This window comes from Ranitomeya variabilis, chromosome 2 (assembly GCF_051348905.1).
Source record: "Ranitomeya variabilis isolate aRanVar5 chromosome 2, aRanVar5.hap1, whole genome shotgun sequence".
NCBI classification, from domain to species: Eukaryota; Metazoa; Chordata; class Amphibia; order Anura; family Dendrobatidae; genus Ranitomeya; species Ranitomeya variabilis.
In genome coordinates, this window is record NC_135233.1 from 602,519,301 (window position 1) to 602,534,994 (window position 15,694).

The 15,694-nt window shown below is 46.9% G+C and overlaps 1 protein-coding gene across 2 annotated transcripts in view; it reads left to right on the plus strand.

Moving 5' to 3' along the window:
• Window positions 1-15,694, plus strand: part of LOC143807261 (DNA topoisomerase 1-like) — a 102,508-nt gene that overhangs the window by 81,909 nt on the left and 4,905 nt on the right. For both annotated transcript variants that reach the window (XM_077288606.1, XM_077288607.1), the window contains 6 exons: window positions 3,558-3,702; window positions 8,143-8,286; window positions 8,468-8,653; window positions 9,616-9,684; window positions 10,752-10,866; window positions 11,437-11,564. In XM_077288606.1, the coding sequence (XP_077144721.1) occupies window positions 3,558-3,702; window positions 8,143-8,286; window positions 8,468-8,653; window positions 9,616-9,684; window positions 10,752-10,866; window positions 11,437-11,564 (787 nt within the window). The remainder of the gene's footprint in view (window positions 1-3,557; window positions 3,703-8,142; window positions 8,287-8,467; window positions 8,654-9,615; window positions 9,685-10,751; window positions 10,867-11,436; window positions 11,565-15,694) is intronic.

Genomic DNA, 15,694 nt, shown 5'->3' on the forward strand with positions numbered 1-15,694 from the left:
GCCGTATGTGTCCTACAGCACCCGATACCCCAATACTGAGCCCCTGCTGCCGTATGTGTCCTACAGCACCTGATACCCCAATACTGAGCCGCTGCTGCTGTATGTGTCCTACAGCACCTGATACCCCAATACTGAGCCTCTGCTGCCGTATGTGTCCTACAGCACCTGATATCCCAATACTGAGCCGCTGCTGCCGTATGTGTCCTACAGCACCCGATACCCCAATACTGAGCCGCTGCTGCCGTATGTGTCCTACAGCACTTGATACCCCAATACTGAGCCTCTGCTGCCATGTGTCCTACAGCACCCGATACCCCAATACTGAGCCGCTGCTGCCGTATGTGTCCTACAGCACCTGATACCCCAATACTGAGCCTCTGTTGCCGTATGTGTCCCTATTACTGCCCCTGATACCCCAATACTGAGCCGCTGCTGCCGTATGTGTCCCTATTACTGCCCCTGATACCCCAATACTGAGCCGCTGCTGCCATGTGTCCTACAGCACCTGATACCCCAATACTGAGCCGCTGCTGCCATATGTGGGGGGAACAGTAAAAAATCAATCAGAATCAAAACATGGGAGAATTGCGGACCATAAAATAAAGTGAAATTATACTGCTGCTTTCTAGTAAATGTTTCACACCTCCAGTGCTGTATTCGCAGATACACTGCTCAGTACTGCTGTATGTACTGCTTCTGAAGATGTTACATACAGATGGAGAGCAGGACTCCCACACGTCTGTGTGTACTGCTGTGTATGGGAGATACCATAACAGTATGTCTGTACCCAGCAGCTCAGACAACTGAAAATAGAGAAGCTGCAAAATGATGATTGGTGAAAAATACAAGTGATATAATTGGCAAAAATGGTTTTCTCATCTTACTCTAAAACTTCAGGGGAGGTGATGACTACATTGGAATACAATGTAACCATATGCAACATATTATGGATTTTGCACTTGTCACTTCTCATATTTTTGGAGGGGTTACGTTTGGTAGCTGTGCCACCTAATTATTGGGGCGAAGTAATGAGTTCTGATGGATGCTGCAATGATAATCTGATCCATAGACAAGAGAGACTTGATACATAGTATCGGGAGCCATTCAGCCATAGCGTTCGTCTCCCAGTCCTGCAGATTGCAGCATCGTTGCATTGTCGCTTTGCTACTAGAAATGCAGAGGAGGAGGAGAGTGCAGAATCTGCAGGAAAGTATTGATTGCGGAGATTAACCAGACTGATACATCTGAAAGCTTCCTATGCAGGTTTAATCTCCGTGCAGCCGGGATGTGTGAACTGTAATATTAACCAGGGGGTCTGGGGGATATGGGGGGAGGGGGGGATCAGGAGAGCCGTTCCCTGCACCATAATCCTAGGAAATGGGCAAGAATCTCGTCTATCAAGGACTGAAGGATGCTACGTTGTCTTATTGTACCAATTAAAACGGTTTCCTGTTTTTGCCTAAAAGTCTTAATTGGCACATTCTATGGAAATGTTGATGCTGAATTGCACGAGTAAAATCCGCAACGGTCTACAGTAGCAGACATTAAGATGAGCAGAAAATGGATCCATGGTGTTGATTTTGCAATATTGCTTTTATGGAAAGAGCATGTTTGTTTGTTTTTTGTTTTTTTTCAAATTTCCATGCAGTTTGGTGCAGATGTGACATGCAATCTTTATTTAAAGGGGACTTATCACCAGCTCAAATGTCACCAATTTGTACTCGTATGTTATTCCCTCTGTTCCCCTGAGTATTCTGTTTGTTTTGTTTTTTTAATCTGCCATACGGTTCCAGAGATATGGCCCTTTGTATTTAGAGCAACTTTTTATGGCCTTAATAAGAGGGCGTGTCTCTTAGCATTCTCAGGGGGCGTGTCTCAGACTACTGTGCATTAGACCACACCCCATTATAAAGACCATCAAAATTGCCACTAAATAAAAAGGCCCATATCTCCGGAACCGTATGGCGGATTTAAACAAAAAAACAAAAAGTGAAACAATCAGGGAAGCAGTGAAAATAAAATAGGAGTAATAGCTGGTCACTTGTGACCTTATGATAGGTCCCCTTTAAAGGGGTTTCCACAAGTTTCAACCCCGATCTCTGTAATGATTGAAGTCCTAGCAGTCAAACCCCCCAGCATTCATAAATTATCATCTATCTTATAGATACGTAGTTATTTATTTCATTTTTTTGTGGGAATATCCCTTTTAATTTACCAACACACATTCTTCCTACAGAATATTGCCTATACTCCGTTATTAAACCCTCACTTTCCCAGTGCTTTTATATTTTCCATTTTCATTTCCCTCTGCCTGAAATAATCAGAACTGCAGTCCGCAGCGATCGCAATAAAGCGTAGAAATCGATCGTCGAGCCATTTTATATCCAACAGCGCCACCTGCAGGGGAAGGCGTTTACCATTTATAATGCCCATAAAGTCTAATACAATAGAGCAAATCATTTTATTTATTTTTCTCCCCTTTTCTAGAACTCATTTCTTACTCCTTCATCCAGATCGTGAACTTGTGACCCGCCAGGTAATTCGCAATTCACTCGCTCCTCGCTCTGAACTTCCGACACGTTGCTCTGAGCCGCGAGGTTGAATTTGTTTGAAATTGCGGCTCTTGTGTTCTGTGGAGATTTAATAACCTGTGATACGACTGAGAGATTACATTATGGACTGTGAAGCGCCGCTCCTGTTTCATTTAGATAAAGGGAATGTTTATCTTTACGGTTAAGGTGAACATTTGGCAAATTCTTCCGACTCCCGGTGTATATTACATTTCCTGTGCGCTCAATAAGCGAACTTTATGGGGAGAGCGGTAGATCATGCGCTGAGCACCTCTTAACTCAAACCACTGGTGATTGTAGCGCATGCTGGGACTTCTAGTTCCACTACAGCTGATCTTTCAGATGCCTGCACCATATGTTAAATGCACGGCTCCACTGACATACACACTTTCGCTTTAACACACCCTATAGTGCCGCCATATAGTTGTTTTTCGACTTTAATCGATATTACAGCATGCTGGGACTTCTAGTTCCACTATAGCTGATCACGTCTCAAATGCCTCAACCAAATGTTGAATGCACGACTGCAGGGACATTGGCACTTTTGCATTGGCACACCCTATAGTGCCGCCATATAGCTACCTTTCGACTCCAATTGATGATATTGGAGCATGCTGGGACTTATAGTTCCGCTATAGCTAATGTTTCGAATGCCTAAACCAAATGTTGAATGCACGGCTCCAAGGACGTTTACGCCTTTACAATAGCACTCACTATAGTGCTGCCATATAGCTGCATGTTACACAGGTGTTCCCCATAATGACCGTTCCGCCATATAAATGTAATGCGGTCGTGTCTAGGATGACTGACGTCCGCAGATGTCGTACAACTCCGTAGGCGGCGCAAATCCAAGTGTCCGCCTCTGATTTTTGCACCATAGGCGAATCTGCGAGATAACCGAAAAGGACCTCATATATATTAAATGGACTGGGTGGTCTCTGATGATTTTTATTTTTTCTCTTATCCGCCCCCCCCTTTTTAATCCAGAGACTCAAGAATTCCTGTGCCCCCTAGTGGCCATCGATGGAAAGAAGTTCGGCACGACCATTCGGTCACCTGGTTGGCCTCGTGGACTGAGAACGTGCAGGGGTCCGTGAAATACGTGATGCTGAATGCCAATTCCAAGTTAAAGGTACAAAATAATATAACGTTTACTGCCCAACATATTCCAAAATGCCCCTGCACTGGGTCGTCAATGCCCAACTCGGGCACGTCCAACTATCTGGTTACCTGGGCTTGGTCAGTAATTGCCCTCCGATTGGGGATCCATAACCATTAGCGGTGCAGAGAGGAGATTGTGTTCTGAGGACATAGAGGCATCCAAGAAAGCAGACCTCTCTAAGTCTTAACACATGATGCCTTAAGGATCAGGACCCCTACAAGGACTTTTTGTTTGTATTTTGGGCTAAAAATCACTTTTGCAATTGGGTTTCATTAAAACTTTTGCACTGTTTTCATTCCTCTGCACTCTGCTGGCTGCTGCATGAGTGTACTGAGGATCAGTCAGTAAGCTCGTTCTGATGGGGGAGTCATATTACTATTATTTCTTTCTGAACTCCTTTGTGCAGTTCTCAGTCTCGGCCGCCTATCCGTGCAAGGAGCTGCAGCCGAAATAAAAGCTATGGGGCCATTGCACTGAAGAGGCACTGCTGCCCTTAATTGAGGATGATGAGGGGGGGCAGGTGGGTCTCAGATTGCCCCCCCCCCAGCAACTTTTTAAAGGGATTTTCTACTTTTTTTTTTTTTATGTATTCGTAGCTAAAAGCATATGTTTGGAGGGGCCGTTCCAGGGGTCACTATTGGAGTGGTACGTAACCCGGAGAGGATTGGTGTGAAGGGGGGGGGGGCTGTATGCCTTTTAGCTGTTTCGCTAGCAGCGGCGTTCTCATTAACTCTTCCAGTTCTCCATAAATATCATCCCTGGTGAAATTCTTCCTTCTCTGTTTTATATCTTCCCGGAGATGAGATTTTAATACCCAACGCTGTGCTGTGCCCCCGCTGCTCCCCATGCTCCACAGAGCACATGCTGTTCATTCCTCAGCCCGTTGAGACCTATAGATTGATAATGAAGCCATATTTCCAATCTGCAGCCAAACCCTAACATTAGCGGAGAAGGGTTCACATATTCCCTAGGCAAATAACTGCAGCGAGCGCTGGGTTTACAGAGAGAGCGGGGCCCGCACGTGTGGGACCTCATCAACCTGGTATTTAAGGTGTGGAGATATTATATGAAATTGGGTTAATGGTTCAGCATCCATTCAGTTATACCTGGGCCCTTACTATTGGGGCCCCTCTGTCATAGAAGAATGGCAAGGAGGGAGTGATGGGGCAACTACTGTAAGCCCTGGATGGTGCGTCTCTACAGGGCGCCCCCCAAGTGTAGGATTTAGTGGCCATTTTGAAATATTGATATTTGGGTTGTGTATGCCATCATTAAAGGGTTGGTCTCGCCTCGAACAATGGTGGCATTACCCCGTACATACAGGCCACCACTGATGGAACCCACATCATTCTTAATAGGGCAGCCATAACACTCCACCTTCACTGCTGATGGGTGCGGACATGCACTGCTCTTAAATTGTGAGTCCAGACCACTGACTGTCGCTCTATGGGTCAATGTTCTCAGTGTGTGCCAATCCCACCAATAAAACCTATCATACATTTATGGCTAGTGGCGTGGGGCAAGGCAAGTATGACACTCCTCAAAGCAAATACAGTACCCAAATAATTCCTTCTGAGGTGCCGCCTTAACCAATAATATTCCCCTGAGGTGCCCCCTTAATCTTTAATGTCCCTCTGAGGTGCCCCCTTAACCAATAATGTCCCTCTGAGGTGCCCCCTTACTCTACAATGTCCCTCTGAGGTGCCCCCTTAACCAATAATGTTCCACTGAGGTGCCCCCTTAATCTATAATGTTCCACTGAGGTGCCCCCTTAATCTATAATGTTCCTCTGAGGTGCCCCCTTAACCCATAATGTTCCTCTGAGGAGCCCCCTTAACCAATAATGTCCCTCTCTAACCAAATAATGCCCTCTGGGTGCCTCTTTTAACCAAATAATGCCCCCTTAAAATGTTAAGACAAAATAGCACCTTAATTCAAACGCTCCTTGCCCCCTCCAAAAGTAATAGTGCCCCACAATACCCCATACTAATCCGAGCGACCGTGTCCTCTTCTACCTGTACAGAGCAGGTCAGAAGTTGGGGGTACGAGCTCTACCCCAGATGTTCAGTCCTACCTATACAACTGTAATTATTTTTTTCCTGTTTGATCTCGTGTCTCTAAGAATTTTGTGCCCAGTGCCATCGCCTCTGTTCCCCTCCACCCTATTGTTCAAGGCATATTCTGTGGCTATCCCTCCAATGTACGAGATGGGGGGCAGCCCTTCCTTTATTGTTGGCCTATGTATCTGTAGCTGTGGTTGTCCGTCCTGGCCGCCATTCTGCAGGAGGCCGGTCATACACGGTCATTCCTGGGTGGAAACCAACATTTGGTGGAGGACACGGGTGCAGTGGTGGTGGACGGTAATGGGAAGGTTAGTTAATACCTTGTATGTCTAGTGTTAGGTGGTATCTGCACTTGCTGGGGTCGGGTCCTAAGTGAGACACCAAAAGGAGAGCTGGATCAGAGAACAGTCTATTGTTCCATGTTATCAGCCACTCTGGAGAAGCAAACGGTAGCAGAACCACTGCTTTATTGTAGTCTTAGTAAGTGCAGAGGTTCTTGTCTGAACTTGCCTGCACAGCTGAATGCCAGGGTGTTGTGTGTTGGCACGCCGGTGCCCTGGGCATTGTCTCCTCTGAATGTGATGAATGGCTTCACCCTCTGTACACGGGTGCTGGTGCCATACATCTGAAGCTCCACCGTGCCACGGCTGCAGCTGATGGACATTGTACCCATCTGAGGGGCAATGTGCTGTCGTTTTATCACCACTCATGAATGCCCATGGCTCATAATTAGAGGAAATCTCGGCACAAGGAAGAACGGTGAATTAAGTCTGGGAATGAGAAGATCTGGCTTCAGAAGCTGGCGGCTACGGAGAAGCTTTCATTTTGCTTAGCCGCAGGTAATAAAAATGGAAAAACATTTTATAATTTTGTTCATTTTGTGAAGATCGTCCAGAATGGAGATGAAATGAGATTGAGCGCGGATTGTAGCTCTGGCCGTCCAGGATAGGCCATTAGATCATTTCTCTGCACAGCCGGGAGATATCTCATCTGCAGAATCTAGGTAGCAGCCTTATGTTCTTCAGATGACTCCTCAACAGTTTTCTGTGTGGCGAGGGCCATTATCCTGCTGAAATAGGCACTGCCATCGGCATATCATGGCCACGGAGGGATGTACTGGGTCCTGGCATCATGTGGGTACTGCACGTACCACCTACCTAACATTGTGCAGACCAAGGTTTCCAGCAGAACATTGCCCATCACACTGACCCGGAGGTCTTGTCTTCTTGCCATAGTGCATCCATCTCTTCCCCTAAGTGATTCCACACGACTGGCCGCATAATCTGGCCAACTTCTTCTCATGATTGATACCTGGCCATTGAAGACACTATCAGTGATGGGAAGGGGCCCGTCATGGGCGTTCTGATAGGTCAACAGCAACACATCCCTATATAAGCTCTGATGCTCTACGTCTTCTCATATCCAGCAGGAACTTTTTCAGATATTTTTGCTACTCGGTATTCATTGGGATCCGGCCAGATAAGCTAGATCTTCCCAGGTGCATTATCGAACCTTTTGAGCCTATGAACCTGCTGCCACCTGTCCGTCGTTGGACTACTGTTTTGATGTACATACCACTCCTCACCTGGAACACTGTCACAAGGCCCACCCTGTACGGGGAACCCCCCCCCCAGACCTTTTGTGTTCTGGAAACTCCTCCCCCCACTTGACCTAAAGTGTACCAAGAGCCCCCCCCCTCCAGGTCCGCCGTGTAGTGGAAGAATACCCCACCAGGTCCGCCGTGTACCGGGAGAGTACCCCACCAGGTCCGCTGTCTACCGGAACAATACCCCACCAGGTGGTCCACTGTGTACCTGGAGAACACCCCACCAGGTGGTCTGCCGTGTACCTGGAGAACACCCCACCAGGTGGTCTGCCGTGTACCTGGAGAACACCCCACCAGGTGGTCCGCCGTGTACCTGGAGAACACCCCACCAGGTGGTCCGCCGTGTACCTGGAGAACACCCCACCAGGTGGTCCGCCGTGTACCTGGAGAACACCCCACCAGGTGGTCCGCCGTGTACCTGGAGAACACCCCACCAGGTGGTCCGCCGTGTACCTGGAGAACACCCCACCAGGTGGTCCGCCGTGTACCTGGAGAGCACCCCACCAGGCCCACAATTTGGAGATATTCACACCCACTCAAATCATTACATTTGACCATTTTTCCTGCTTCCAACACAATTTCAGGGACTTGACTGTTCATTTGCTGCCTGATTAGATCTCATCACATGACAGGTGGGAACTGCATGAAAGCCCCTTTAGTGAGTGAAGTTTTCTCCCCCTTGGAGCGGAGTTTGATTTTTTTTTTTTGGAACACTTCTTATAAATTTCTTTTATTCCCAAGGGTGAGAAAGACTGGGAGAAATACGAAGTGGCCAGGAAGCTGAAGAATCATGTCGACTCTATTAGGAGAACGTATCGGGAAGACTTCAAGTCCAAAGAGATGCGGATACGACAGAGGGCGGTGGCTTTGTACTTCATTGACAAGGTGATTCAATTATAGTCAGATTTGCTTCTCACTTTCCGACACAATCTTATTAGGGGACACAAAGGCTTCACCACGAAGCTACAGAGCACACTGAAATGTGGTCTTCAATATCCTATGAAAGGTATCTAAAGACTAAATTGGAGTCCCCTCTTAATTTCCCCTCGATGTCCTTGCATTTCAGCTAGCTCTGAGAGCGGGTAATGAGAAGGAAGAAGGGGAGACGGCTGACACGGTGGGTTGCTGCTCATTGAGGGTGGAGCACATTAAACTTTACTCAGAACTTGATGGAGAGAAACACGTGGTCGAGTTCGACTTCCTGGGTAAAGACTCCATCCGATATTACAACAAGGTTCCAGTGGAAAAAAAGGTAAAGGATTCCCTCTAAGCAAATGTCATTTCTACATGGTCATTGTGTCCTATACTACAATCTGTGGTATAAGGGGGTGTCAAATGGCGACAAGTTTTCCACTAGGAAGTTCCCAAAGACTGGACCAAAGAGGAGATGGTATTAAGGACCCTTTTCCCAACACTTTTATTTAGGCATTGTATGGTGGTATTATTTAGAAGCTGACCATATGGTGTGAATCCTGAATGATGGCTCGGTTGTGGGCACTAAGCCTGGGTTTGTGGTGTTGGCATCTGATGGTGGTGTTGTGGGTGCATGGTCGTTGCAGTGTGTAGGGTCCAGTGGTGGCTTGGTGAGTGGGAGCTCAATGGTGAAACGGTATGTGTTTGGGGGCATTGTCGTGGCACGGTGTGTGTTTAGAGTACAATGGTTGCTCTGTGAGATGGAGCCTCATGATGGTATGGTGTGTGTTTGGGATCCAGTGGCAGCATGGTATGTGTTTAGGGTCCAGTGGTGGCTCGGTGAGTGGGACACCGATGGTAGTACTGTGTTTAGGGTCCAGTGGTGGCTTAGTGAGTGGGAGCTCAACGGTGACACGTGTGTTTGGGGGCATTGCTTTGGCACGGTGTGTTTAGGGTGCAGCGGTGGCATGGTGAGTGGGGCCTGATTTTGGCACTAGGTGTTTGGGGACCAGTGGCGGCACATTGTGTGTTTACAGTCCAGTGGTGGCATGGTGTGTTAGAGGTCAAGTGGTGGAGCATTGTGTGTTTGAGGAGACCAGATGGCAGCATTGTGTTATGAATATTTCGATAAATTAGTTTGTGAGTATATTTTATATATTTAGACTGAGACCTTTATGAATTCACAGCATCCGGGGACCCAGTTTCTTCAGTGCCCAGGGCCCCGTTTTCCTTTGCTGTCCTTTTCAGTATGGTCGACCCTGGGGCTCGTTCTTTGATTCCTTGCCTTATTCTGTCTCTCAGGTGTATAAGAATCTGCAGCTGTTCATGGAGAATAAGCAGGACGAAGATGATCTATTTGACAGACTGAACGTGAGTGTTAACCTTTCTAGCCCTCCTTGGGTAGCCCATTACCAGAGATCTATTGGAGCTGGCAACTCCTGGCCGCTCTATTGTCACCAGCTGGAGGAAGAAGTCCCAGAGAGGAAGGAGGTTGTCACCACCGTGTGCCATTGTCTCGCCTCCTGGAAGAGTTAGTGGGCACAGAAGCCGTGCCGTGCCAATGATAAAACCTAAAGAGACTGCAAAAAGGCAACGGCTGCTTATAACTCAGAGCCAGAGTATCCATGAGAGCAAGGAGCGCTGTCATGGCTGCTCACAGATAATCGCACGTGGCAGTCCTCCAGATCCTGGGAAATATGCTTTGTTCTGCAAATTAATTGTCGTCCTCCTGGTGCGCGAGAAATATACAATTGGCACAGACCAGAGACACTGATAAGATGGAGCGAGGCGTACGATCATGCCGTTATATTGTGCTGTATACCTCTCTGCCTCCCCTGTCACTTGCCATAAATATAATTTATGTACCTGGTGTAAATGCCGCTGTTCTCCTGAATCCGGTGATATTTTTCTTTTGTTCCTGTGCTTCTCTGTTCCCGAGATACAGCCCTATCTTCCTTGTATAGAAATCTACTCTTGTTAGCCAAGTGGGTGTTTTCTTTTAGGACAACACCTACTTAATAACAAGACTAGATTTGCATACAGGTAAGAAGGGGCCATATCTCAGGAATGGAGAGGCGCAGGAAGATGAGAAAAACTGCGCGGGATTCAGGAGAAAAATGGCATTGACACCAGGTAAAAAAAAAAAATATATGGCAAGTAACACATCTCCTTTAATGACTGGAAGCTAGAAATATTTGTGTTCTCGAAAGGAAAGGAGGAGTAGGATGATCGGTATGTAAAAAGGGGATGTAAATGCAACCTACGGCCCTCACTTTTGCAAATTATAAGAGTTGGCAGGCTGTCAGGGGATGCTGGGGGTTGTAGTACTGCAGGAGGCTGTGAGCCACGGCCTGTTTGGTTCTGTTGCTATGCATTTGATAAGTGGTCGTGTCTATTCATAGATTTGGTAATTAATGTAGGATTGCCTCTCTTTACAGACACCAATGCTGAACAAACACTTGCAGTCCCTGATGGAAGGACTGACGGCCAAGGTTTTCAGGACTTACAACGCCTCGGTCACGCTGCAACAGCAGCTGCAGGAACTGACAGACCGTAAGATGCCAACACATCTGTAGCCAATCCGTCCTGTACAGGTCCCCAAATACAAATATTATGCCTAAAAAAGCTTTATTTGCAATAGGAACCATTTTGGATTCTACAGCCTCAATGTATCAGTGTACAATGCAGAATGAGTTATCAGTTACTGTAACCCCTATATATCTTCTCCTAAACCCTCTAATTTATGACCAGATGAAACCAGCTCACTGACTGATTCAGCGGTAACTCATTCTGCAGTCTATGTACTGTGATACATAGCGGATGTAGATTAGCTCAACTTGGTCCTTTCCATACAATCTCATGAATCTTAGGAAGGTGCACTGACGCGTATGCCATGTGTGCGCCCTTTGGATAGGCTTTATCCTTTTAATACACTGGCTTCGGCCCCTTCATTTTAGAAATTTATATTGGGGGGGGGGGGCTCAGCAAAACTTCTGTAGTATCAAAGGTTTTGTAAATTTCTGTAAAGTCTGTCCAGGCTCTGCCCCAGGACTAATAGCAGGTCAGCGTTACTATTACCTTCTCTGTTCTGACCACTGATAAGTTTCCATTTTTTTCCTCCAGCGGAGGACACGGTCCCGGGAAGGATCCTGTCTTATAACAGAGCCAACAGGGCGGTTGCTATACTTTGCAACCATCAACGGGCTCCACCGAAAACATTCGATCAGTCCATGGCTAATCTGAGATCCAAGGTGAGAATTACGAGGAAATGGGAGTCCCTCATAGCGCCCGATGCTGGATCGGTCATCCTTAACATGTTTTCTCTAGGTGTATTAGGCTTTAGCCTCTAATCACTAATTGCAATGATAAAAGACAGTCAGCAGATTTTCAATTAATAAACCACAGCGCTGATGCTCTGGGGATCCGCAGTAGTGCTGCAAACACAACTACAAGCACTGGTCTCAAAATCACACCCTTGGTGCCTCTCGGGGCTCCCCTCTCCTTGTCCTGGAGGGTGTGCAGAGCCTCTCTGGGGGCCCCCTTGTCCTGGAGGGCGTACAGACCCTCTGGGGGCTCCCTTGTCCTGGAGGGCATGAAAGGTCTCTCTGGGTTCCCCCTTGGTCTGGAGAGCGTAAAGAGCCTCTCTGGGGGCTCACTTGTCCTGGAGGGTGTGCTGAGCCTCTCTGGGGACCCCCTTGTCCTGGAGGGCATGCAGAGCCTCTCTGGGGTCTCCCTTGTCCTGGAGGGCATGCAGAGCCTCTCTGTGCCCCCCCTTGGCCTGGAGGATGTGCAGAGCCTCCCTGGGGGCCCTGTTGTGAATTTGCTTTTTGCTCCCTCTAGTGGTTACTAGTTTTTTGACTCTGGTTTTTCTGTCATTCCTTTTATCCGCACCTGGGTCGTTAGTTAGGGGTGTTGCTATATAAGCTCCCTGGACCTTCAGTTCAATGCCTGGCAACGTAGTTATCAGAGCTAGTCTGCTGTGCTCTTGTCTACTGATCCTGGTTCCAGTTATATCAGCTAAGTCTGCCTTTTGCTTTTTGCTATTTGTTTTGGTTTTGTATTTTTGTCCAGCTTGTTCCAAATCTATATCCTGACCTTTGCTGGAAGCTCTAGGGGGCTGGTGTTCTCCCCCCGGACCGTTAGACGGTTCGGGGGTTCTTGAATTTCCAGTGTGGATTTTGATAGGGTTTTTGTTGACCATATAAGTTACCTTTCTTTATTCTGCTATCAGTAAGCGGGCCTCTCTGTGCTAAACCTGGTTCATTTCTGTGTTTGTCATTTCCTCTTACCTCACCGTCATTATTTGTGGGGGGCTTCTATCCAGCTTTGGGGTCCCCTTCTCTGGAGGCAAGAAAGGTCTTTGTTTTCCTCTACTAGGGGTAGCTAGATTCTCCGGCTGGCGCGTGTCATCTAGAATCAACGTAGGAATGATCCCCGGCTACTTCTAGTGTTGGCGTTAGGAGTAGATATATGGTCAACCCAGTTACCACTGCCCTATGAGCTGGATTTTTGTATTCTGCAGACTTCCACGTTCCTCTGAGACCCTCGCCATTGGGGTCATAACAGTTTGCCAGGCCAGTATTAAATGTTTAATGCATTGCAGAAGAGGGATTATAAGAAAGAAGATTTTGAGTTTTTTTTTTTTTCTTCTTCTTCCCCTTTACCTCAGAGTGGCTATGCTTGCTGCAGACATGAATGTCCAGACCTTGATTACAAGTGTGGACCAGCTGGCTACTCGTGTGCAGGGCATACAAGACTATGTTATCAGAAATCCTAGGTCAGAACCTAAAATACCGATTCCTGAACTGTTTTCCGGAGACAGGTTTAAGTTTAGGAATTTCGTGAATAATTGTAAATTGTTTTTGTCCCTGAGACCCTGTTCATCTGGAGATTCTGCTCAGCAAGTAAAAATTGTTATTTCGTTCTTACGGGGCGACCCTCAGGATTGGGCTTTTTCACTGGCGCCAGGAGATCCGGCATTAGCTGATCTTGATGCGTTTTTTCTGGCGCTCGGTTTACTTTATGAGGAACCTAATCTTGAGATTCAGGCAGAAAAGGCCTTGCTGGCTATGTCTCAGGGGCAGGACGAGGCTGAAATGTATTGCCAAAAATTTCGGAAATGGTCCGTGCTGACACATTGGAACGAGTGTGCACTGGCCGCTAATTTTAGAAATGGCCTTTCTGAAGCCATTAAGAATGTTATGGTGGGTTTTCCCATTCCCACAGGTCTGAATGATACTATGGCACTGGCTATTCAAATTGACCGGCGGTTGCGGGAGCGCAAAACCGCAAATTCCCTCATGGTGTTGTCTGAACAGACACCTGATTTAATGCAATGTGATAGAATCCTGACTAGAAATGAGCGGAAAATTCATAGACGCTGGAATGGCTTGTGCTACTACTGTGGTGATTCTACACATGTTATCTCAGCATGCTCTAAACGTATAGCTAAGGTTGTTAGTCCTGTCACCGTTGGTAATTTGCAACCTAAATTTATTCTGTCTGTAACTTTGATTTGCTCACTGTCATCTTATCCTGTCATGGCGTTTGTAGATTCAGGTGCTGCCCTGAGTCTCATGGATCTCTCATTTGCTAAGCGCTGTGGTTTTACTCTTGAACCATTAGAAAATCCTATTCCTCTTAGGGGTATTGATGCTACACCATTGGCAGCAAATAAACCGCAGTATTGGACACAGGTTACCATGTGCATGACTCCTGAACACCGCGAGGTGATACGTTTCCTGGTTTTACATAAAATGCATGATTTGGTTGTTTTAGGGCTGCCATGGTTACAGACCCATAATCCAGTCCTGGACTGGAAGGCTATGTCAGTCTCAAGTTGGGGCTGTCGTGGTATTCATGGGGATTCCCTGCCTGTGTCTATTGCTTCTTCTACGCCTTCGGAAGTTCCGGAGTATTTGTCTGATTATCAGGATGTCTTCAGTGAGTCTGAGTCCAGTGCACTGCCTCCTCATAGGGACTGTGACTGTGCTATAGATTTGATCCCAGGCAGTAAATTTCCTAAGGGAAGACTGTTTAATCTGTCGGTACCTGAACATACCGCTATGCGTTCATATATCAAGGAGTCTCTGGAGAAAGGACATATTCGTCCGTCTTCTTCCCCTCTTGGTGCGGGATTCTTTTTTGTGGCAAAAAAGGACGGATCTTTGAGACCTTGTATTGATTATCGGCTTTTAAATAAGATCACTGTCAAATTTCAGTATCCTTTACCGCTGTTGTCTGACTTGTTTGCCCGGATTAAGGGTGCCAAGTGGTTCACCAAGATAGATCTTCGTGGTGCGTACAACCTTGTGCGCATTAAGCAAGGTGATGAATGGAAAACCGCATTCAATACGCCCGAAGGTCATTTTGAGTACTTGGTGATGCCTTTTGGGCTCTCCAATGCGCCTTCAGTTTTTCAGTCCTTTATGCATGACATTTTCCGGAAGTATCTGGATAAATTTTTGATTGTTTATCTGGATGATATTTTGGTTTTTTCTGATAATTGGAATTCGCATGTGGAGCAGGTCAGGTTGGTCTTTAAAATTTTGCGTGAAAATTCTTTGTTTGTCAAGGGCTCAAAGTGTCTCTTTGGTGTACAGAAGGTTCCCTTTTTGGGGTTCATTTTTTCCCCTTCTGCTGTGGAGATGGACCCAGTCAAGGTCCGAGCTATTCTTGATTGGACTCAGCCCTCGTCAGTTAAGAGTCTTCAGAAGTTCTTGGGCTTCGCTAACTTCTACCGTCGTTTTATCGCTAATTTTTCTAGCATTGTGAAACCTTTGACGGATATGACCAAGAAGGGCTCCGATGTAGCTAACTGGGCTCCTGCTGCCGTGGAGGCTTTCCAGGAGTTGAAACGCCGGTTTACTTCGGCGCCTGTTTTGTGCCAGCCTGACGTCTCACTTCCCTTTCAGGTTGAGGTGGATGCTTCGGAGATTGGGGCAGGGGCCGTTTTGTCGCAGAGAGGCCCTGGTTGCTCTGTTATGAAACCTTGTGCCTTTTTCTCTAGGAAGTTTTCGCCTGCCGAGCGAAATTATGATGTGGGCAATCGGGAGTTGTTGGCCATGAAATGGGCATTTGAGGAGTGGCGTCATTGGCTCGAGGGTGCTAAGCATCGTGTGGTGGTCTTGACTGATCACAAAAATCTGATGTATCTCGAGTCTGCTAAACGCCTTAATCCGAGACAGGCCCGCTGGTCATTGTTTTTCTCCCGCTTTGATTTTGTTGTCTCGTATTTACCAGGTTCAAAGAATGTGAAGGCCGATGCTCTTTCTAGGAGCTTTGTGCCTGATGCTCCTGGAGTCGCTGATCCTGTTGGTATTCTTAAAGATGGAGTTATCTTGTCAGCTATTTCTCCGGATCTGCGACGTGTGTTGCAGAG